The 21,982-nt window shown below is 52.0% G+C and overlaps 1 protein-coding gene across 4 annotated transcripts in view; it reads left to right on the top strand.

Annotated features, from left to right (window-relative positions):
• Window positions 1–16,117: 16,117 nt before the first annotated feature.
• Window positions 16,118–21,982, top strand: part of SLC4A11 (solute carrier family 4 member 11) — a 171,452-nt gene continuing 165,587 nt past the window's right edge. For 3 of the 4 annotated variants that reach the window (XM_063925343.1, XM_063925345.1, XM_063925344.1), the window contains exon 1: window positions 16,118–16,285. In XM_063925343.1, coding sequence (XP_063781413.1) covers window positions 16,246–16,285 — 40 coding nt within the window. In that variant the 5' untranslated portion in view covers window positions 16,118–16,245. The remainder of the gene's footprint in view (window positions 16,286–21,982) is intronic. The other variant, XM_063925347.1, reaches the window with a different exon arrangement.

Raw genomic sequence — 21,982 nt, forward strand, 5'->3', positions numbered from 1 at the left:
CGAATGGATGCAGTCACATTAACAAGAAGAAAGTTGGCAAAACTTGAAACAGGTCATTTCAAAGCAACCAGTGCTAAAATTGATCCTGCGAAAAGAATAAGAATTTCAGCAGATGCTTCGCAATTTGGCCTAGGCTCAGTGCTGTTACAAGAACATGAGGATACATGGCAACCAGTAATCTATGCATCAAGAGCACTGACAAGTGCTGAAACAAGGTATGCTTAGATAGAAAAAGAACTTCTAGCGATCACATATGCATGTGAGCGATTTCATCAGTTTGTGTATGGTCAAACATTTACAGTGGAAACTGACCACAAGCCATTGGTAGCTATCATGACTAAATCATTACATGAATGTCCCATGAGAATTCAACGAATGCTTATCAGACTACAGAAATATGATGTACACTTGCTGTACTGTCCCTGCAATTACATGTACATTGCTGATACACTTTCTCGTGCTGTGGACAAAAGTGAAAGTTCCAAAAGTCTGATGGATGAAGAGATAGAAGCCTATGTTAATTTGATCGTAGCTTCTCTACCAGTGTCTCTTGCAAGACAAGAACAGATTAGGAAAGAAACTGAGACAGATAACACAATGAAAGTGTTGAAAGATATCATTCTGAAAGGTTGGCCAGCAGAAAAACATGCGTGCCCGCTGTCTATCCATGATATTGGATGTACCGCAGTGACCTTACAGTTGTCGATGGTATTATTTACAAAGGCAATAGATTTGTCATACCTGCACGACTAAGGAAAACTATGCTGTGCAAGATACATGAAGGCCACTTAGGAGAAGAAAAATGTAAGCGGAGAGCGCGTGAAGTTATGTATTGGCCAAGATTGAACCAAGACATAGCACAGACTACAGCTACATGTGAATTATGTCTTACGTATAGACCGAAACAACAAGTCGAGCCACTGAGTCCTCACGCAGTACCAGAGAGACCGTACCAGAAAGTTGGCGCAGATTTGTTTGATTGTAATGGGAAAATGTACATTGTCGTGACTGATTATTACTCTAACTACCCTGAAGTGAAGACACTACATACAACTACTAGTAAAGCCGTAATCAATTGCATGAAGTCAATCTTTGCAAGGCATGGTGTTCCTATGGAAGTGTTCACTGACAATGGTCCTCAGTTTTCCAGTGCTGAATTTAGACAATTTGCTGATGAGTGGGAATTTGTCCATACTACGTCAAGTCCCCACTATCCACGCTCAAATGGGTTGGTGGAAAGTTCAGTAAAAACTGTATAGAGTCTTATGAAAAAAGCTCAAGAAGGTAAAGAAGATTTCTACAAAAGTCTTTTAATCTACCGCAGTACACCTTTACAGAATGGACTTTCTCCTGCACAAATGCTGATGGGAAGGAGGATTAGAGCAAATCTCCCGATACATGATGAACTGCTTAATACACATAACTCAGCGTTGGTCAGACGTCAACAGGCGAAACAGAAACTGTTCCATGACAGGTGAGCAAAAAGCTTATCTGATCTAAAATCGGGTGACCAAGTCCGTCTCAGAGATCACGAGAAAGGTATTTGGGTGCAGAAAGATATTGTGCAAGCACAAGTAGCACCAAGATCTTATACTATACGTACAGAGCGTGGAACGGAAGTAAGAAATAATCGGGTGGATTTAAGATCTCAACCTAACCATAATGAAGTCAACATGACTGAAGAATACCCTTCATCTGACATGTATGATGATCCTGATAATGGTGAACAAACCACGATTCTAGAAAGGTCCATCATGGTCGATGAAACACAGACTGTGTATGAAAGACCCAAAAGGGAAATACGCAGACCTGAGAGACTCATTGAAACGTGTTAGATGATGTTCTTAATATGACGTTGTTAATTGTTGCATTGAAGTGTACAGGGCTTATCTTTAAAGAAAAGAGGATGAGATGTTAGTGTATTAGAATGCTTAATATTTGTAGACACTCCCTTACTAATCTGTGTAAGCCTGAATCTTCAGTGATGGTCCCTGGGACCAGGGGGATGCTGGGAAGTGGGTGGTCCAGTGTGCAGTGTGCCTGGAGTTGGTGATGGAATAAAACAGCACAGCAGTAAACTCACATGTCTCTGTGTCCTTATGACTGGATTTACAAACATATGAACAAAACAGGTCTTAGTCAACTACCTGGTATTGATTTATGTCCTGGTGCAGTGGTCAATGGGACAAAGTGCCAAAACTAGTTCTAAAGCCCTGTACTAAGGAGCTGGGTCCCCCAGCAGCACAGAGTATATCAGGAGATGAGTGATGTGTCAGTGAGTACACGGATGCATGTGACAGGGACAGTGACATGATGGGAGGAGGAGAGTGGAGGCAGCAGGAAGCCACAGACTCAGAGTTATATAGTGGGAGGAGCAGGGTCTCCAGCAGCACAGAGTATATCAGGAGATGAGTGATGTGTCAGTGAGGACAGGGCTGCATGTGACAGGGGCAGTGACATGATGTGAGGAGGGGAATGGAGGCAGCAGGAAGCCACAGACTGAGAGTTATATAGTGGTAGGAGCAAGTCCCCAGCAGCACAGAGTATATCAGGAGATGAGTGATTTGTCAGTGAGGATAGGGTTGCAGGTGACAGGGGCAGTGACATGATGTGAGGAGAGGAATGGAGGCAGCAGGAAGCCACAGACTGAGAGTTACATAATGGGAGGAGCAGGGTCCCCAGCAGCACAGAGTATATCAGGAGATGAGTGATGTGTCAGTGAGGACATGGTTGTATGTGACAGGGGCAGTGACATGATGTGAGGAGGGGACTGAAGGCAGCAGGAAGCTACAGTCTGAGAGTTATATAGTGGGAGGAGCAGGGTCCCCAGCAGCACAGAGTATATCAGGAGATGAGTGATGTGTCAGTGAGGACAGGGCTGCATGTGACAGGGGCAGTGACATGATGTGAGGAGGGGAATGGAGGCAGCAGGGAGCCACAGACTGAGAGTTATATAGTGGGAGGAGCAGGGTCCACAGCAGCACAGAGGATATCAGGAGATGAGTGATGTGTCAGTGAGGACAGGGCTGCATGTGACAGGGGCAGTGACATAATGTGAGGAGGGGAATGGAGGCAGCAGGAAGCCACAGACCGGGAGTTATATAGTGGGAGGAGCAGGGTCCCCAGCAGCACAGAGTATATCAGGAGATGAGTGATGTGTCAGTGAGGACAGGGCTGTATGTGACAGGGGCAGTGCATGATCTGAGGAGGGGAATGGAGGCAGCAGGAAGCCACAGACTGAGAGTTATATAGTGGGAGGAGCAGGGTCCCCAGCAGCACAGAGTATATCAGGAGATGAGTGATGTGTCAGTGAGGACAGGGCTGTATGTGACAGGGGCAGTGACATGATGTGAGGAGGGGAATGGAGGCAGCAGGAAGCCACAGACTGAGAGTTATATAGTGAGAGAAGCGGGGTCCCCAGCAGCACAGAGTATATCAGGACAGCAGTGATATGTCAGTGAATACAGGGCAGCATGTGACAGGGGCAGTGACATGATGTGAGGAGGGGAATGGAGGCAGCAGGAAGCCACAGAGCTATATAGTGGGAGGAGCAGGGGACTCAGCAGCACAGAGTATATCAGGAGATGAGTGATGTGTCAGTGAGGACAGGGCTGTATGTGACAGGGGCAGTGACATGATGTGAGGAGGGGAATGGAGGCAGCAGGAAGCCACAGACTGAGAGTTATATAGTGGAAAAGCAGGGCCCCCAGCAGCACAGAGTATATCAGGAGATGAGTAATGTGTCAGTGAGGACAGGGCTGCATGTGACAGGGGCAGTGACATGATGTGAGGAGGGGAATGGAGGCAGCAGGAAGCCACAGGCTGAGAGTTATATAGTGGGAGGAGCAGCATCCCCAGCAGCACAGAGTATATCAGGAGATGAGTGATGTGTCAGTGAGGACAGGGCTGCATGTGACAGGGGCAGTGACATGATGTGAGGAGGGGAATGGAGGCAGCAGGAAGCCACAGAGTGTTATATAGTGGAAGGAGCAGGGTCCCCAGCAGCACAGAGTATATCAGGAGATGAGTAATGTGTCAGTGAGGACAAGGCTGCATGTGATGGTGCAGTGACATGAAAGAAGTGGAATGGAGGCAGCAGTAAGACAATAGTGCAGAGATATAAAGCTTCTGTCACACTGCTGCTGAGAGAATACAGTATGAATGTAGGGTGAGTCGCAGCAAGACAAAATATTTGGCAAAAGTGCAAATGATTACGCTGAATAATGGCCCTCATTCCGAGTTGTTCTCTTGCTAGCTGCTTTTAGCAGCAGTGCACACGCTAGGCCGCCGCCCTCTGGGAGTGTATCTTAGTGTGACAGGACGATACCGTACGAAAGCACTCGCAGCTTCCGCGTCCCGTTGACTGCGCACAGAATGGAAGGTCAAGCCGCACGAGGCCTGACCACATAGGGGATTCCCGCTTACCGTCAGTAACCGCCTGTTACTGACTCCACCCACTGCGCTGTGGGCGGGTTCTCGCTGCCACCACCAAACTCCTAACCTGCCGTGGCGTTTGGAACCACGGTTCTGCTCTGTATGTGCCGACGCACTGCTTTACCACACCTGTGTGGTGTCGACGAATCCCCACTAGCCACTTGCTAGGCCTCTACCGGTAGCTGGCGGAAGGCGGAGCTTGGAGACGTCAGGTGCTTCCCTGGACAGCCGGAGGACGGGGCTAGGTTTGGCCTAACCCTGTTGGTCACAAGATGAAGCAGTCTTCTTGAGGCAAAGGTGTTTATTGCTCAAATAACCTTTAAAAAGGCTCCTCCCTATTGCTAGGGGCAACAGCATACAATTAAGATGTTTCAGCAGAAGAAGATGTTATAATACACAATCCTATGGGCCAACTGCCCTTCTTTTATCCCTCTCCAAGACCCCTTACCACAGGGGGTAAGCCCGCCCTGTGGTGCACAACCAATCAATGTTTACCCATGAGCTGTGCATGCTCTGGTCTCATGCACACCTAACATTGTCCCCAATGGACAGTGGGGAGTGGTCGGTCTCCTTTGTCTCTCCCATCTGGGAGAGCAGGCTACTCCCACGGTGCCGTTCAGTCTGGCTGGGGGGAGGTTTTCCCTCCTAAACTGACTTCCAGAAACCTGCCCGGGACCCCTTCTCACTGCCTGCAGCCTGGATTTGGGCTCCAGAGCTGGGCAGCCTGGCTCCCCGGTCCAGGTCTCTGGTCCACTACGGCTGATCTCCATGGAGCTCCAAGAAACCACTCAGCTTGTTTTATAGCTAAGCTGCTTCTCTTTCTCCCTGTCCCCATTGGAACTGTGAGGCTGGATGGGAAAGCATTCCGTTTTTTAGGGAAAAGGTCTGGGAGAATCCATCAGCCTTCACAGCCATGGATTCCCCCCTCCTGGGACACACAATCAAGTAAGTGCAATTTCTCTTTAAATACATTACATTTTAAAATCACACTGTACATTTCCCCTTTTAAATATACACTGAGCCTGTGCCCTGCACAGACTCTACATACTCAGGCACTGCAGTGCCTTACAACACACTGTATGTCCTTATTTTACACAATGTTTTATTTAACTGCTGTGCTTCCCTAGCCCTGCAGCCTGGCTGCTAGGGCTCTCCCTCTCAGTGCTGGAGGTATGGGGCTGGCTTCCCCCATCCTCCAGCCTGCTTTTCTGCCTCTGGGGTTCCAGGGAGCTGGCTCTCCCTGTCCCCCCAGGGTGGCACTAATCAGTGGCCTCGCCGCACGCAGCGGCGCACCCCCCTGTACCTAAGCCCGGCGGCCCGGGACACTTGTTCCAGCCGCCGTGACTCTGGCTTTGTTGTGGCGCTGGGGCGCCGGGAGCGTAGCTCCCGGACCCCAGTGCTCATCAGCCTGCTCGCCCGCCTAATGTGCCCACGCCGCTAGGGAGCCGGCTAGCCCGGTCCCCCCTGAGCGGCGCCTGTCTTGTGGCCTCGCTGCAGCGTCCGGCGGGGAGCCGGGCTGCAGCGCACCCCCCTCGCCGGCTAGCAGCCCGGGACGTCCGTCCCGGCTGCTGCGGCTGGCCACTCGTGCTGTGCTGAGGCGCTGGGAGCAGAGCTCCCGGCCCCCAGCGGCGGCTCTCACATAGAGCACTGCAGCGGGAGCCGAGCTCCCAGCCGCAGCGCTCACCCTTCTCCCCGGCGCGCACACTCCAGTGCGCCCGGGGCTACACTGACTGCTGCCGGGAGCGGAGCTCCCGGACTCCGGCGGTCAGCGGCTGCCTCCTCTCCCCCGGCGCGCACACACTGCTGAGCGCGCCGGGGGCTGTTCTCCCTGCCGTGGTCTCCGGAGGGGTCCGGGACCACGGCACATATTAAAATACATTTTAAACACATTAGTAAAACACGGCGCCTAGCGCCCACAATGCATTTTTAAATCTGGCGCCAAGCGCCCCTTTGTCTTTGCAAATGGCGCCGGGCACTAGGGATTAACCCCTTCAGTGCTGCGGCGGCCATTTGCCTCGTGGCTGGGGCTCTCCGGCCACACTTAGCTTAGCAGAATAGCGAACGAAAGATTAGCAGAACTGCTAATAAATAATTCTTTGCAGTTTCTGAGTAACTCCAGACCTACTCCTAGACTGCGATCAGCTCGGTCCGTTTAGTTCCTGGTTTGACGTCACAAACACACCCTGCAATCGGCCAGCCACTCCCCCGTTTCTCCAGACACTCCCGCGTTTTTCCCTGACACGCCTGCGTTTTTGAGCACACTCCCGGAAAACGCTCAGTTACCTCCCAGAAACGCCCCTTTCCTGTCAATCACTCATAGATCAGCAGTGCGACTGAAAAGCGCCGAACGAACACCAGTAAAACTGCTAAGTTTTTAGTTAAATAAGTTAGCGCATGCGCGCTGAGTACCATGCGCATTTATCAGCAATTCGCAGCATAGCGAAAATCGGCAACGAGCGAACAACTCGGAATGACCCCCAATGGGCGGGTCAGTACCTTCTGCATGGGTCACAATACACACACTATGCTTATTTCTGTATGCAGGGCACTGCATGGGGATACCTGCACAGTAACCTAGGCTTATGCATTGGACAGAACATCACCTGCTCAGAGGCACTGCCGGGAATCAGATAAACCAGACGCACAGCAAGCCACGAACAAGGTGATACTCTCCTCTAACGTGACACATAGATTCCCAACGTCTCTCCATATATAGACCAAGTGCCTAATTCAGACCTGATTGCAGCAGCAAAATTGTTCTCTAATGGGCAAAACCATATTGCACTGCAGGGGGGGGGGGGGCAGATATAACAAGTGCAGAGAGAGTTAGATTTGGGTGGGGTGTGTTCAAACTGAAATCTAAATTGCAGTGTAAAAATAAAGCAGCCGGTATTTACCCTGCACAGAAACAGAATAACCCACTCAAAACTAACTCTCTCTGCACATGTTACATCTGCCCCCCCCCCCCCCTGCAGTGCACATGGGGGGTGATTCAGACCTGATCGTAGATGCGCTAAATTTATCACATCTACGATCAGTCCGCCCCGCATGTCAGGCTCTACCCCGTCGCGATGCTTTTGTACTTGAAGAGTAGCTCCCCACCGACGCATCTCCTGCGGGCTGGCAAGGAGCTACCCGTCACTGTGAGGGTCGCAGCGGCCCGCCCTCCCTAAACGGCGGCCTCTCGCCTCTGCCTGTCAATCAGGCAGAGGCGATCGCAGGGCTGAGACAGCTGTCGGCAGTCTGGCATGTGCCTGCGAACTGCGCCGCCGGCGCAGTTCAGACCTGATTGCTGCTGTGCAAAAACGCACAGAAGCGATCAGGTCTGAATTAGCCCCATGGTTTTGCCCATTAGAGAACCCACACACGGCATTAGAGAACACTACAGCCATGTATCCCCTCGGGTGTAGTACGGTATGCCGGCGGTCGGGCTCCCGGCGACCAGCATACCGATGCCGGGAGCCCGACCGCCGGCATACCGACAGTGTGGTGAGATGCGGGCACGGTGGCGCGCTACGCTATTTTATTCTCCCTCCAGGGGGGTCGTGGACCCCCACGAGGGAGAATAAGTGTCGGTATGCCGGCTGTCGGGATTCCGGCGCCGGTTTACTGTGCGTCGGGATCCCTACAGCGGGCATACTGAAGACCACCCATCCCCTCAATGCTGCCTTTTTCTACCTCATTATACAAGTACGTTGGTTCCAGTATATTAGTTTCTCTCCTCTCCTGGGATGTGCAGTGTTGTCACCACAATGACCTCACATGACAGCAGCAGACACTCTTCTCCGTAGACGATCAATAGGAATGAGGACTGGTGGGCGAGGGGAAGGCGGGTGAGAATCCCATTACAGCCCCTCATAGTAGCACGGTGGAGAAGCAGAGACCTGCAGCCCAGCGGTTCTGCAATCAGAAGGACGCGGCGGTGAGGTAATGTGGCTGCAGAAAGTGCTGAGTTATGAAGAATCAATCAGCCAAGAAATGGAGAAATCATTAAAAACCAAGAACCCATGAGTCACACCAATAATCCCTTTAACCCCTTCCATGCCGCTTGAGCCAAGGGGACTCTTGCATAAACCTGAAGGGCGCCTGGGATTAACATTTACTGAGACACCTGCCAAAATTCACATAGCCCAGTTTGTGATTTTATGGGGTAAATGATAACAAATGGGAGTAGATCCCCCCCCCCCCCCCCCCCAAATGACTTGTAATATCCTTATAAATCACAGAGGACAGCGCATGTATCTTCATGTCACTTATGACATCACAATGCGCTGCACTATGAGCTAGAGAACCTTTGTGGGAGACAAGCCTTGGCGTTGGAGAAACCAGAGGGGTCGTGGGTGACGAGCGAGGGCCGGGAGTGTTTATAGAACACTTTCACAACGTATACATCCAGTTCAATGTCAGGATTATGGCATTTCGTGTTTTTAATCCCGGATAATATGTCTAATTGACCTACTTTACTTGTTGGCTGTTTAACACCGAAGTGACTACGTTTTAGGATTATGCCAATAAAACCACTGCGTTATACTGTACACAAGGCCGTGCGTGTCTCTCATTGCAGGCACGGATTCACTACAGTATATCAACCCGAACCGGACACACAAAATGTGTATATACACTTATACAGTACATGGGGGTAATTCAGACCTGACCGCTGCTGTGAGTTTTCACACGGGCTGCGATCAGGTCTGCACTGCGCATGCACCGCAATGCGCAGTCGCGACGGACTGCAGCAACGGGGATCGCCGGCCAGCGACGAGATGGTGCGAAAATACTGAACGCACCGGCGAATGCAAGAGATTGACAGGAAGAGGGAGCTTGTGGGTGGCAACTGACCGTTTTCAAGGAGTGTCTGGGAAAACGCAGGAGACCAGGGGGGTAATTCCAAGTTGATCGCAGCAGGATTTTTGTTAGCAAATGGGCAAAACCATGTGCACTGCAGGGGGGGGGGGGCAGATATAACATGTGCAGAGAGAGTAAAGGGCCCTACTCACTGGCCGACCCGCCGCCGAGCTGCCCGACGGCGGATACAGCCGACGAGCGACCCGGCGGCGGGGGGGCAGTGAAGGGGGGAGTGAAGTTTCTTCACTCCCCCCGTCTCCATAGAACTGCAGGCAAATATGGACGAGATCGTCCATATTGGCCTGCATGCACAGCCGACAGGGGACCAGCGATGAACGAGCGCGGGACCGCGCATCGTTCATCGCTGGAGCCTCCACACTGAAAGATATGAACGAGTTCTCGTTCATTTATGAACGAGATCGTTCATATCTTTCAAAAAATCGGCCAGTGTGTAGGGCCTATTAGATTTGGGAGGGTTATTTTGTTTCTGTGCAGGGTAAATACTGGCTGCTTTATTTTTATATCTGCCTCCCCTGCAGTGCACATGGTTTTGCCCATTTGCTAACAAAAATCCTGCTGCGATCAACTTGGAATTACCCCCCAGGTATTTGCAGGGAGGGTTTCTGATGTCAGCTCCGGCCACAATCATCGCACGGGAAGAGTAAGTCCTGGGCTGAGCAGAAACTGCACAAACGTATGTTTGTGCAGTTCTGCTACAAATGCAATCGCACACCTGCGCACACACCATACCCTCCCCCTGTAGGCGGCGACTACCTGATCGCAGGGATGCAAAAAACACACCCTAGCGATCAGGTCTGAATTAGGCCCATAGAGCAAGAGATACTACTCTTGGGTGTGCGGTCGCCCTCTGATGTACACAGATCTTGGTGTGTGTTGTGACCCACGAGGCCGGAGACTAAGGGGGACAAGTACTAAGCAGTGATAAGAGCGGAGAAGTGAGCCAGTGGAGAAGTTGCCGCTGGCAACCAATCAGCACTGAAGTAACATCTATAATTTGCATACTATAAAATTATACAGAGCAGCTGATTGGTTGCCAGGGGCAACTTCTCCACTGGCTCACTTCTCCGCTCTTATCACTGCTTAGTAAATGTCCCCCTAAGTGCTTTCAACCACCCATTGCCGATGCCAATGAGGCGGGGATGTGCCGCTGTCAGTGAGGCTGGGATGTGCCGCTGTCAGTGAGGCGGGGGATGTGCCGCTGGCAATGAGGCGGGGATGTGCCGCTATCAGTGAGGTAGGGAAGTGCTGCTGCCAGAGAGGCGGGGGATGTGCTGCTGTCAGTGAGGCGGGGGATGTGCCGCTGCCAATGAGGCGGGGAAGTGCTGCTGTCAGTGAGGCGGTGATGTGCTGCTGTCAGTGAGGCGGGGGATGTGCCGCTGTCAGTGAGGCGGGGGATGTGCCGGTCAGTGAGGCGGGGATGTGTTGCTGTCAGTGAGGTGGAGATGTGCCGCTGTCAGTGAGGCGGGGGATGTGCTGCTGTCAGTGAGGCGGGGGATGTGCCGCTGCCAATGAGGTGGGGATGTGCTGCTGTCAGTGAGGTGGGGATGTGCCGCTGTCAGTGAGGTGTGGATGTGCCGCTGTCAGTGAGGTGTGGATGTGCCGCTGTCAGTGAGGTGTGGATGTGCCGATGTCAGTGAGGTGGGGATGTGCCGCTGTCAGTCGCTGTCAGTGAGGTGGGGACGTGCCGCTGTCAGTGAGGTGGGGATGTGCCGCTGTCAGTGAGGCGGGGATGTGTTGCTGTCAGTGAGGTGGGGATGTGCCGCTGTCAGTGAGGCGGGGGATGTGCGGCTGTCAGTGAGGTGGGGATGTGCAGCTGTCAGTGAGGCGGGGGATGTGCCGCTGTCAGTGAGGCGGGGGATGTGCCGCTGTCAGTGAGGCGGGGATGTGCCGCTAACAGTGAGGTGGAGATATGCCGCTGTCAGTGATGCGGAGATGTGCTGCTGTCAGTGAGTCGGGAAGTGCTGCTGTCAGTGAGGCGGGGATGTGCTGCTGTCAGTGAGGGGGAATGTGCTGCTGTCAGTGAGGGGGAATGTGCCGCTGTCAGTGAGGCGGGGGATGTGCGGCTGTCAGTGAGGTGGGGATGTGCGGCTGTCAGTGAGGCGGGGGATGTGCCGCTGTCGGTGAGGCGGGGGATGTGCCGCTGTCAGTGAGGCGGGGATGTGCCGCTAACAGTGAGGTGGAGATATGCCGCTGTCAGTGATGCGGAGATGTGCTGCTGTCAGTGATGCGGAGATGTGCTGCTGTCAGTGAGTCGGGAAGTGCTGCTGTCAGTGAGGCGGGGATGTGGTGCTGTCAGTGAGGGGGAATGTGCTGCTGTCAGTGAGGGGGAATGTGCTGCTGTCAGTGAGGGGGAATGTGCTGCTGTCAGTGAGGGGGAATGTGCTGCTGTCAGTGAGGCGGGGGATGTGCCGCTGTCAGTGATGCGGAGATGTGCTGCTGTCAGTGAGTCGGGATGTGCTTTGTGCTGCTGTCAGTGAGGGGAATGTGCTGCTGTCAGTGAGGGGGAATGTGCTGCTGTCAGTGAGGGGGAATGTGCTGCTGTCAGTGAGGCAGGGGATGTGCCGCTGTCAGTGATGCGGAGATGTGCTGCTGTCGTGAGTCGGGATGTGCTGCTGTCAGTGAGGGGAATGTGCTGCTGTCAGTGAGGGGGAATGTGCTGCTGTCAGTGAGGGGGAATGTGCTGCTGTCAGTGAGGCGAGGGATGTGCCGCTGTCAGTCGGGATGTGCTGCTGTCAGTGAGGGGGAATGTGCTTCTGTCAGTGAGGGGGAATGTGCTTCTGTCAGTGAGGCGGGAGATGTGCTGCTGTCAGTGAGGGGGAATGTGCTGCTGTCAGTGAGTCGGGATGTGCTGCTGTCAGTGAGGGGGAATGTGCTGCTGTCAGTGAGGGGGAATGTGCTGCTGTCAGTGAGGCGGGGATGTGCTGCTGTCAGTGAGGGGGAATGTGCTGCTGTCAGTGAGGGGGAATGTGCTGCTGTCAGTGAGGGGGAATGTGCTGCTGTCAGTGAGGGGGGATGTGCCGCTGTCAGTGAGGGGGAATGTGCTGCTGTCAGTGAGGCGAGGGATGTGCCGCTGTCAGTCGGGATGTGCTGCTGTCAGTGAGGGGGAATGTGCTGCTGTCAGTGAGGGGGGATGTGCCGCTGTCAGTGAGGTGGAGATTTGCCGCTGTCAGTGAGGCGGGGGATGTGCTGCTCTCAGTGTATTGTTTACAATTGTGGAGTGATATGGGCTGTGATGAGGAGTGTGTGGTCGTTGGGAAATAATGCACGGTCATGTGATCCAATTTGTCCAATCATTATGCTAGTGGAATTTCTGTCATCATTCATAACACACCATATTTTCTTATATGTAGGCCCTGCTGCATGCATGCTGTAATTTCTGACATTGCTGTCCTGATATCTATAGCCAATGCGATAGTATCAATGTAAGCAAGTGACTATCAGGGAATGGGATCAGTCGTCATACATGGAAAAAAATGTTTTTCCCAAAAAAATAAAAATATCATATTTTCTTCCGTCACTTTTCAGAGTGGCAGTGGGTATCACAGTGCGGGAGATGATTGTACAGGGCCTTAGCTCTTTGGCCCATACTGTATATCTGCTTTGTCTGCAAAGCGTTTCCTAAAATGACAGTACTATAGAAATAAAGGTGAATGAAAAACACAGCACCATCAGTGATTGATGGCTCCCCCTCCCCCCATGTTGTATTGATTTTCACAGTAAGCGGATGTCATTTTGCAACTTGCTGAGTATGAACGGACACAACCATTATATGATATACACCTGCACTGTAGCGGATCGCTGGATCGCTATGACTCCGTGTTTACTATACACACGCTAACTGTGCAGTCTATGTTATACTATTGTTGGCCCAACAGCGTGTAAACTGCTGACAAAGTGCTACAATCATTGCCAGAGCGCGATAAGGCTGACGAGGGGGAGATAAGAGGCAGGTTATCAGGCTATTAAGCTGCCATTTATTCCTGGTAAGAAGCGTGCCGCTGTACAGTATGGGAGAGTAGTGCCATCCCCAGCTGATGATGCCCTACATCCCTGCATTGCTGGTAGTTATAGTGCAGGCGCCCACATAACCTTCAGAAGCATTCATATCTATTAACATACTATCAGGACTGTCTCTGCAACCTGGTGACTGATTTGCTATAGGGGTAATTCAGAGTTGATCGTAGATGTGCTAAATTTAGCACATCTACGATCAGTTTCACAGACATGCGGGGGGACGCTCAGCGCCCCGTATGTCAGCCCCCCCCCCCCTTCCCCCCCGCACAGGTAATAAGGCATCGCATGGCAGCTATGCTTTTGTACCTGGCGAGTAGCTCCCTACCTGCGCAGCTCTGGCAGGGAGCTACCCACCGCGTTCTGGGTCACAGCAGCTGTGTGTGACATCATGTAGCCGCCCAACGGTCTGGACATGCCTCCGTTGTCCGGACCGCACCCCGCCAACGGCGTTCTAACGCCGTTGGCACGCCCCCTCCCGCCCATGCCTATCAATCAGCCAGAGGCGATCGCAGCCACTGGGCTCCCGAAGTGCGCACACGCAGTGCGGTTGCTGCTCGTGCGCACTCCACAAAGTAATTCAGACTGCGATCGCTACCCCCATAGATAGAGCCTATCCTTGTGTATCCTTCCTATTTCCCTGTAGATTGTAAGCTTGTGAGCAGGGCCTTCCTACCTAAAGCGGGAACACACGGAGAGATCTGTGCTTAATTTCTAAGCAATCTGACTAGATTGCGTAGAAGCTAAGCACGTATCTCTCCCTATTGTGTATGCCCCCCAGTGATAGCGATGCGCGGCCCTGCATGCCGCTATCGCCGGTGCTAGATTGTGCCTGTATACCAGGCAATATGACCAGTGCCCCATCCTCTCCTCAGGAAGGGTGCCCGGACTGTATAACTGGGAGTATTACCAGTGCCCCATCCAGGGACGGATCTAGACTTTTCTTTAGGGGGGGCGGTTTACTGTTTAATCTTGACTCCTCCCTCTACAGTCCCAACTCCTCCCATCTGCATTCCTAACTCCTCCTCTCTCAATTCTGACTGAACTTTTTGAGTGAGACTGAGATAGAGCTTTGTGATTGTTCTATGTACATGTAACTGTGCTATGGGGTAATAGTATTTATTAGCCCTAGTACCCATACACCAGCAAGTAAGGGGCAAATGCTCTGTAACCCTTGCTCTCCTGGCTCCTCTGTGCTGCTCTGGTATAAGCTGCAGCACATCGTTCTGCCTCAGACTTTCCCCGAAGAGCTCTCTTCTGCTCAAAAGTGGGAGTGGCCATGACTGTGTTAGGGGTGGTGGTCGCCCCCCCCCACCCCCCCTTCCTAAATCCGGCCCTGGCCCCATCCTCACTTCAGGTCTGGATACCAAGCAGTATGATCATTGCACCCTACCTAGGAGAGCCTGGGCTGTATACCAGGTAGTATGACTGATGCCCTTTCTCTTCTATGGGTGCCCGGGCAATATACGAAGCAGTGTGACCGGTGCCCCTCTCTCCTATGGGTTTAGGCTGTATATCAGGCAGTATGACCGGTGCCCCTCTCTCCTATGGGTACCCAGGCTGTATATCAGACAGTATGACTGATGCCCCCTCCTCTCCTGGGATACGGTCCCTAGGTCGACCACTATTGGTCGACATGGCAAATGTTGACACGTGAAAAGGTCGACATGAGTTTTTAAATTGTTTTGAACTTTTTCATACTTTACGATCCACGTGGACTACGACTGGGAATAGTAACCTGGGGCCTAATTCAGACCTGATCGCTAGCAGGGGATTTTTGCACTGCTGCGATCAGATAGTCGTCGCCTACGGGGGGAGTGTATTTTAGCTGTGCAAGTGTGCGATCGCATGTGTAGCAGAGCTGTACAAACAGATTTTGTGCAGTCTCTGAGTAGCCCAGGACTTACTCAGCCGCTGCGATCACATCAGCCTGTCCGGGACCGGACATGATGTCAGACACCCGCCCTGCAAACGCTTGGACACGCCTGCGTTTTTCCAAACACTCTCAGAAAACGGTCAGTTGACACCCACAAACGCCCTCTTCCTGTCAATCTCCTTGCGATCGCTCGTGCAAATGGATACTTCGCACAATCCCATCGCTGAGCGGCGATCCGCTTTGTACCCGTGCGAAACAGACATTTATAAGTTGTCTGTGTCTTTCTCTCGCCCGCTGTGCGCAAACGCAATCAGGTCTGAATTACCCCCCTAATCTGAGCGCAGCGAGGCACCTTGCTTGAAGCTCGCTCGCCATGCGAGGGGACACGGTGCACTGATTGGGGTTCCCGATCACTTTACGAAGAAAACGACACAGAAATAAAATAAAAATGTCGTCCACCTTTTCCCATGTCGACTTGCCAACCTATTCCATGTGTCGACCTACTGCCTGTCGACCAATAGTGGTCGACCTAATGAGTGTCGAGCCAACAAACTCATACCCCTCTCCTGTGGGTGCCCGGGCTGTATGCCAGGCAGTATGAGCGGTGCCCCTGAGCTGTATGCCAGGCAATATGAGCGGTGCCCCTGAGCTGTATGCCAGGCAATATGAGCGGTGCCCCTGAGCTGTATGCCAGGCAATATGAGCGGTGCCCTGTCCTATGGGTTCTGGGCTGTAAGGTGTACCAGTCAGTGCCCCCTCCTCTCCTGTGGGTGCCCGGGCTGTATACATGCAGCGGTATGAGCGGCGCCCCCTCCTCCCCGGCGGCCGGCGGAACACAGCAGCAGCAGCATACAGGGCAGGCTCCGGGTGCGGGGGAAGGGTGAGCCGGGAGGCGGGGCCGGGTGAGCCGGCAGCTGGGGGAGGGCAGGGGGTGTAGCTCTGGGTTCGGCTGATGAGCGGATCCTCCTGCAAGAAAAAAAAAAAAAAAAACTTAAAGTGAGAAGATGGTGAAGATGGGGTGAGACCGAGAGAGAGAGCGGGCGCAGCGGGCGGCAGAGATGGCAGCAGCGAGACGGGTGTTCCACCTCCAGCCATGCGGTAAGTGCGGGGCCCCGGGACCCTCCGCCCGCCTTGCAGGGAGAGCAGCTGCCTCGGGGCTCCTGCTGGGGGAGAGACGCCTATTGCATCAGATCTCAGTCCCGCAGCAGCACACATGTGTCACTGGCATGTACTGGGGGTCCCGCAGCAGCACGCATGTGTCACTGGCATGTGCTGGGGGTACCGCAGCAGCACACATGTGTCACTGGCATGTACTGAGGGTCCCGCAGCAGCACACATGTGTCACTGACATGTACTGGGGGTCCTTCAGCAGCACACATGTGTCACTGGCATGTACTGAGGGTCCCGCAGCAGCACACATGTGTCACTGACATGTACTGGGGGTCCTTCAGCATCACACATGTGTCACTGGCATGTACTGGGGGTCCTTCAGCATCACACATGTCACTGGCATGTACTGGGGGTCCTTCAGCAGCACACATGTGTCACTGGCATGTACTGGGGGTTCTTCAGCATCACACATAGGTCACTGGCATGTACTGGGGGTCCTTCAGCAGCACACATGTGTCACTGGCATGTAGCTTGTGCTGTGGGATAGCCTGCAGAGTATTATCAGTACCTGTTCTGTATGTAGCATGTACTGTGGGTAGGTGCAGAAAGTATTTCAGTACATGCATATAGCGTGTTTTGGTGGTAAGGGCATAGTCTGCAGAAAGTATTATCATGACATGTATGTACACTATCATGCGCTGAAGGTAGTGGAATAGTCTGCATACAGTACTCACCGTGTGTGAATGTAACTGGCATGTGTTATGTACTGGGACTGAAAGTTAGGGGCTAGTCTGCATACAGTATTATCACTATGTCTGTGTATTTAGAATGTTTTGGTGGTGGGGGAATAGTCTGCATGCAGTTTATGTATGTAACTGGTATCGGTTGTCAGAATTGAAAGTAAAGGGATAGTCTGCATACTATATTAGCGGTGCATGTATGTAACTGGCATGTAGTATGTGCCGGGACTGAAAGTAGGGTGATAGTCTGCATACTGTATTATGTGTGTATCCTTTGCTGGGGATAGGATGCAGACAGTATTAGCAGTGCATATATGTCAGTGTATGGAGGTGCACTGGGGTAATCTGCCGGAGCATGTGCGGGATGTGTACAGTGGGTTTTCCCCCACGCACATGCCCTGTGTATAATGGAGGCTAGTCTTTACACTGAGGGATGCTGTGTACATTTTATTAGTGTGTGTATATATCTATAATTACAGCATTGGTGCCCTTGCTGTACAGCGGACTCTGCTTCTCATTACAATAATTGCTGTCACTAATTCCGTGCCCAGTGCTCGGGACCATTAGCCAGTGGGTCAGTGATCTCCATTAGCAGTGCTGTGACAGCCGGAGAGTAATATTGCAATACGCAGCCCTTGTCTTTATCAGCAGTTGTTTCTGTGGAACGGGAAGAACGCGTTGAGTCATACATCTATATCTCGTGTTCCTATTGCCACAGCATCACGTTATACAGCGCCAGCATTCCCTCATTACTGGACGGAACCGGCGCCAGTTACCAAGCTGTTTATAACGTACAGGTGTGGGACCTACTATCAGGAATGCTCACTGCACGGGGTGTTCCGGATAAGGGGTCTCTCCAGAATTTAAAGCTTAAAAATATGCAAAATGACATTTCTAAGTTGTCTGTGTCTTTCTCTCGCTGCCCCTGGCGTTACCCTCCTCATTATATTATTTACAGTAATGTAGATTTGCTGCAAGAAACAGCTGGGTCAGAGATTTTGCAAAACAGTGCCTATTATCTAGCACCGGTGAGGTGGCGTTATAAGGATTACGTGCCAGTTACACCCCTTTTCTACCTGATACGATCAAGAATGTTTAACCCGGCTACAACCCGTGTCGGCCACCCCGTTTCCACTGCACTTCGACACGGGTTATTCCCGGGTCAGATCTGTTTCCACTTAACCCGGGTAAGCTCTGTGAAAGCTATTGATGTTACTCGGGTCTGAAAACACGGGTAATGACCGTTTCCACTGCACAATTACCGGGGTCATTACCGTGTTACCGTGTTCAACCCAGGTAGCTACCAGGGTAGGATTCCACCTGTGTTGAGCCGTGTCCACTTACTAAAAACTCGTGTTGATGCGCGTCCCCGTGCAAAAACACGGGTCGATTTAGCTAGTGGAAAAGGGGTATAAGTCTGGGGACAGGGACCCAGAAGGTAAGCTGTATGTCCAGTCTCGGGGTGTCCCCTGTCTCCATGGCCTGTGCGTGCAGCTATGCAGTAAAGACGGCTGGATTTAGTATGTGCTGGGTCCGTTTACACGTGTGCCGGAGTCGCAAGCCGTGTAGATTTTTGCCTTGGAATGAGAGATATGTTATCTAATTTCTGGCCAGTGTGCAGGGAAAGTGCTATATCCTGTTACAAACGCTGACTTGTAAGGAAGGGCTGCCAAAGAGAAGAGAATGTAAACATGTTTGTCACGTGTGGGTGTGGGGGGGTCGGGGTTCCCTGGGAAGACATTTCATGGGCAGCGTGTGCTAAGAGGCTAAGGTATTGAAATCTGTAGTGCACAGGTGTGTAGATTGGTAACATGTGAAGAGATGCATCAAGCCTCGGAGAGAGAGAGAGAAAGTGGAGAGGAGGCAAGCCCCGGAGAGAGATAGTGAAGACGTTGCTCTTGGCAACCAATCCTCTTCTGTCAAATGACTGTAAAGCTGGGTATACACTGAGCGATGTATTGACCGTTTGATGGAACGGCTGATATATCGCAAGCGTGTCGGCGGGTGGGTGCAAACTGGACGACGTCTTTCACAGACATATTGCGTTGGCTTTATCTGACTGTGTGTATGGGGGTGTGCTGACCACCCGTACACTTGCTGCAGGGACCGCCGACACAGCTGGATGGCAAATTTAAATGCCCATCTGGTAAGACGGGAGACACCTCAATCGGCCGTTCGGTCGGCTTGACCTTTGGTCTGCCGACATGCCATCCTTGTGTGTACCCGGCACTAAAAGCTTAGTTGTTGGCAATGGCAACTTCTAAACTATCTCCTCCCAAGATTTGATAAGTCTCCCCCATAATAGTACATTTTATTTATATAGCACTTTTGTCCAAAAGGACTAGCACAGGGAATAATAGTCCTATCACTAGGACTGTAAGTAGGCGGCACACGGCTTCCCAACCTGTTGTTGAGCTGGGGGCAGAGCATGCTTGGAGTTGTAGTGCAGCCCTTATGGGTGACTGGGAAACAGTTTTCCTGGGCTTTTCTGTTTGTCTTAAGTAGCTTTCTGTATAAGGTGCCCAGCAGATGCCACCACGGGTACCTGGGCATTCTGACCCCTGTATACTGTAGAATACAGCTTGCAAGCCACGTGCATTGCCTTACACGGCTGGCGGCTAGCTTGGCCATGAGCCAGCAACGGTGACGGCATGGGCCCTGAGGCTTGTATTATGCACGTGGTGGTATGCGGTACCTCCAAGGGGCACTTTTGGCATTTTCTTGAAGAGCGTTCTGCTTTTATCCAGTTAGATGATAAGGTAGCCCTGGACGATTAGGAACCAGTGCAGACTGCCCTGGGATGGGGCTTCCAGCAGGTTAGTCCCCATTGCTGAGAAACTTTACCAGACAGACTAGAAAATCAGCATCTTCTCTGCAGCCATGAAAGGTTCTGCAGACCACCTCATCCTCCCCGTCCAGCAATGTTGTACTGGTAGGTACATTATATTGCATGTGGTCACTGCTGACATACATACATACATACATACATACATACATACATACATACATCACTCACGATTCAGATGAAAGAGGTAAAAATGTTATTCTTCAATATGAATCAATAACAGGTAAATCCTACAGCTGTAGCCCAACAGCTGTTTCAACACATAATGGTATTCATCAGGGGCATGCATACATACATACATACATACATACATACATACATACATACATACATACATACACACTCCTGGAGCGTAAAGGTTAATCAACCATTGCAGGAGCCGGACAGTTTCTTTAGCTGTGGCAACCCTGGTGTAACGGAGTTGCTATTCTTTGAAAAACTAATAATGCATATATAGTACACTGAATTTTACTGTACAAATATAGGGAACATATGGATTTCCCTGAAGGAAGAATTTAAATTCTGAAGTGTTGGAACACAAATGCTGACTCATCTATTTCACAGTGCCAGCTACAGGATGCTATTTACTTCATTGTGAGATCATCTGGCCAAGTCAACTGTTTATGGGGGAATGCCTTACTGAAAGTGATTACTATTATTATTATTATTAGAGGTGTGTGATACTTATAGATAAATGTATGTAGGGCAGACCTGTAAGGGGCTTTGATCTGTGGTAATAATGTCAGGGATGCTGAGTGGGGCTGTGATCTGTGGTAATGTCAGGGAGGCTGAGTGGCGCTGTGATCTGGGGTAATGTCAGGGATGCTGAGTGGGGCTGTGATCTGTGGTAATGTCGGGGATGCTGAGTGGGGCTGTGATCTGTGGTAATGTCGGGGATGCTGAGTGGGGCTGTGATCTGTGGTAATGGGGATGCTGAGCGGGGCTGTGATCTGTGGTAATGTCGGGGATGCTGAGTGGGGCTGTGATCTGTGGTAATAATGTCAGGGATGCTGAGTGGGGCTGTGATCTGTGGTAATGTCAGGGATGCTGAGTGGCGCTGTGATCTGTGGTAATGTCGGGGATGCTGAGTGGGGCTGTGATCTGTGGTAATGTCGGGGAGGCTGAGTGGCGCTGTGATCTGTGGTAATTTCGGGGAGGCTGAGTGGCGCTGTGATCTGTGGTAATGTCGGGGATGCTGAGTGGCGCTGTGATCTGTGGTAATGTCGGGGATGCTGAGTGGGGCTGTGATCTGTGGTAATGTCGGGGAGGCTGAGTGGCGCTGTGATCTGTGGTAATTTCGGGGAGGCTGAGTGGCGCTGTGATCTGTGGTAATGTCGGATGCTGAGTGGCGCTGTGATCTGTGGTAATGTCGGATGCTGAGTGGGGCTGTGATCTGTGGTAATGTCGGGGATGCTGAGTGGGGCTGTGATCTGGGGTAATGTCGGGGATGCTGAGTGGGGCTGTGATCTGGGGTAATGTCGGGGATGCTGAGTGGGGCTGTGATCTGTGGTAATGTCGGGGATGCTGAGTGGGGCTGTGATCTGTGGTAATGTCGGGGATGCTGAGTGGCGCTGTGATCTGTGGTAATGTCGGGGATGCTGAGTGGCGCTGTGATCTGTGGTAATGTCGGGGATGCTGAGTGGGGCTGTGATTTGTGGTAATGTCGGGGATGCTGAGTGGGGCTGTGATCTGTGGTAATGTCGGGGATGCTGAGTGGCGCTGTGATCTGTGGTAATGTCGGGGATGCTGAGTGGTGCTGTGATCTGTGGTAATGTCGGGGAGGCTGAGTGGCGCTGTGATCTGTGGTAATGTCGGGGATGCTGAGTGGGGCTGTGATCTGTGGTAATGTCGGGGATGCTGAGTGGGGCTGTGATCTGTGGTAATGTCGGGGAGGCTGAGTGGCGCTGTGATCTGTGGTAATTTCGGGGAGGCTGAGTGGCGCTGTGATCTGTGGTAATGTCGGATGCTGAGTGGCGCTGTGATCTGTGGTAATGTCGGATGCTGAGTGGCGCTGTGATCTGTGGTAATGTCGGGGATGCTGATTGGGGCTGTGATCTGGGGTAATGTCGGGGATGCTGAGTGGGGCTGTGATCTGGGGTA

The sequence above is a fragment of the Pseudophryne corroboree genome, chromosome 1, assembly GCF_028390025.1.
Source record: "Pseudophryne corroboree isolate aPseCor3 chromosome 1, aPseCor3.hap2, whole genome shotgun sequence".
Taxonomy (NCBI): domain Eukaryota; kingdom Metazoa; phylum Chordata; class Amphibia; order Anura; family Myobatrachidae; genus Pseudophryne; species Pseudophryne corroboree.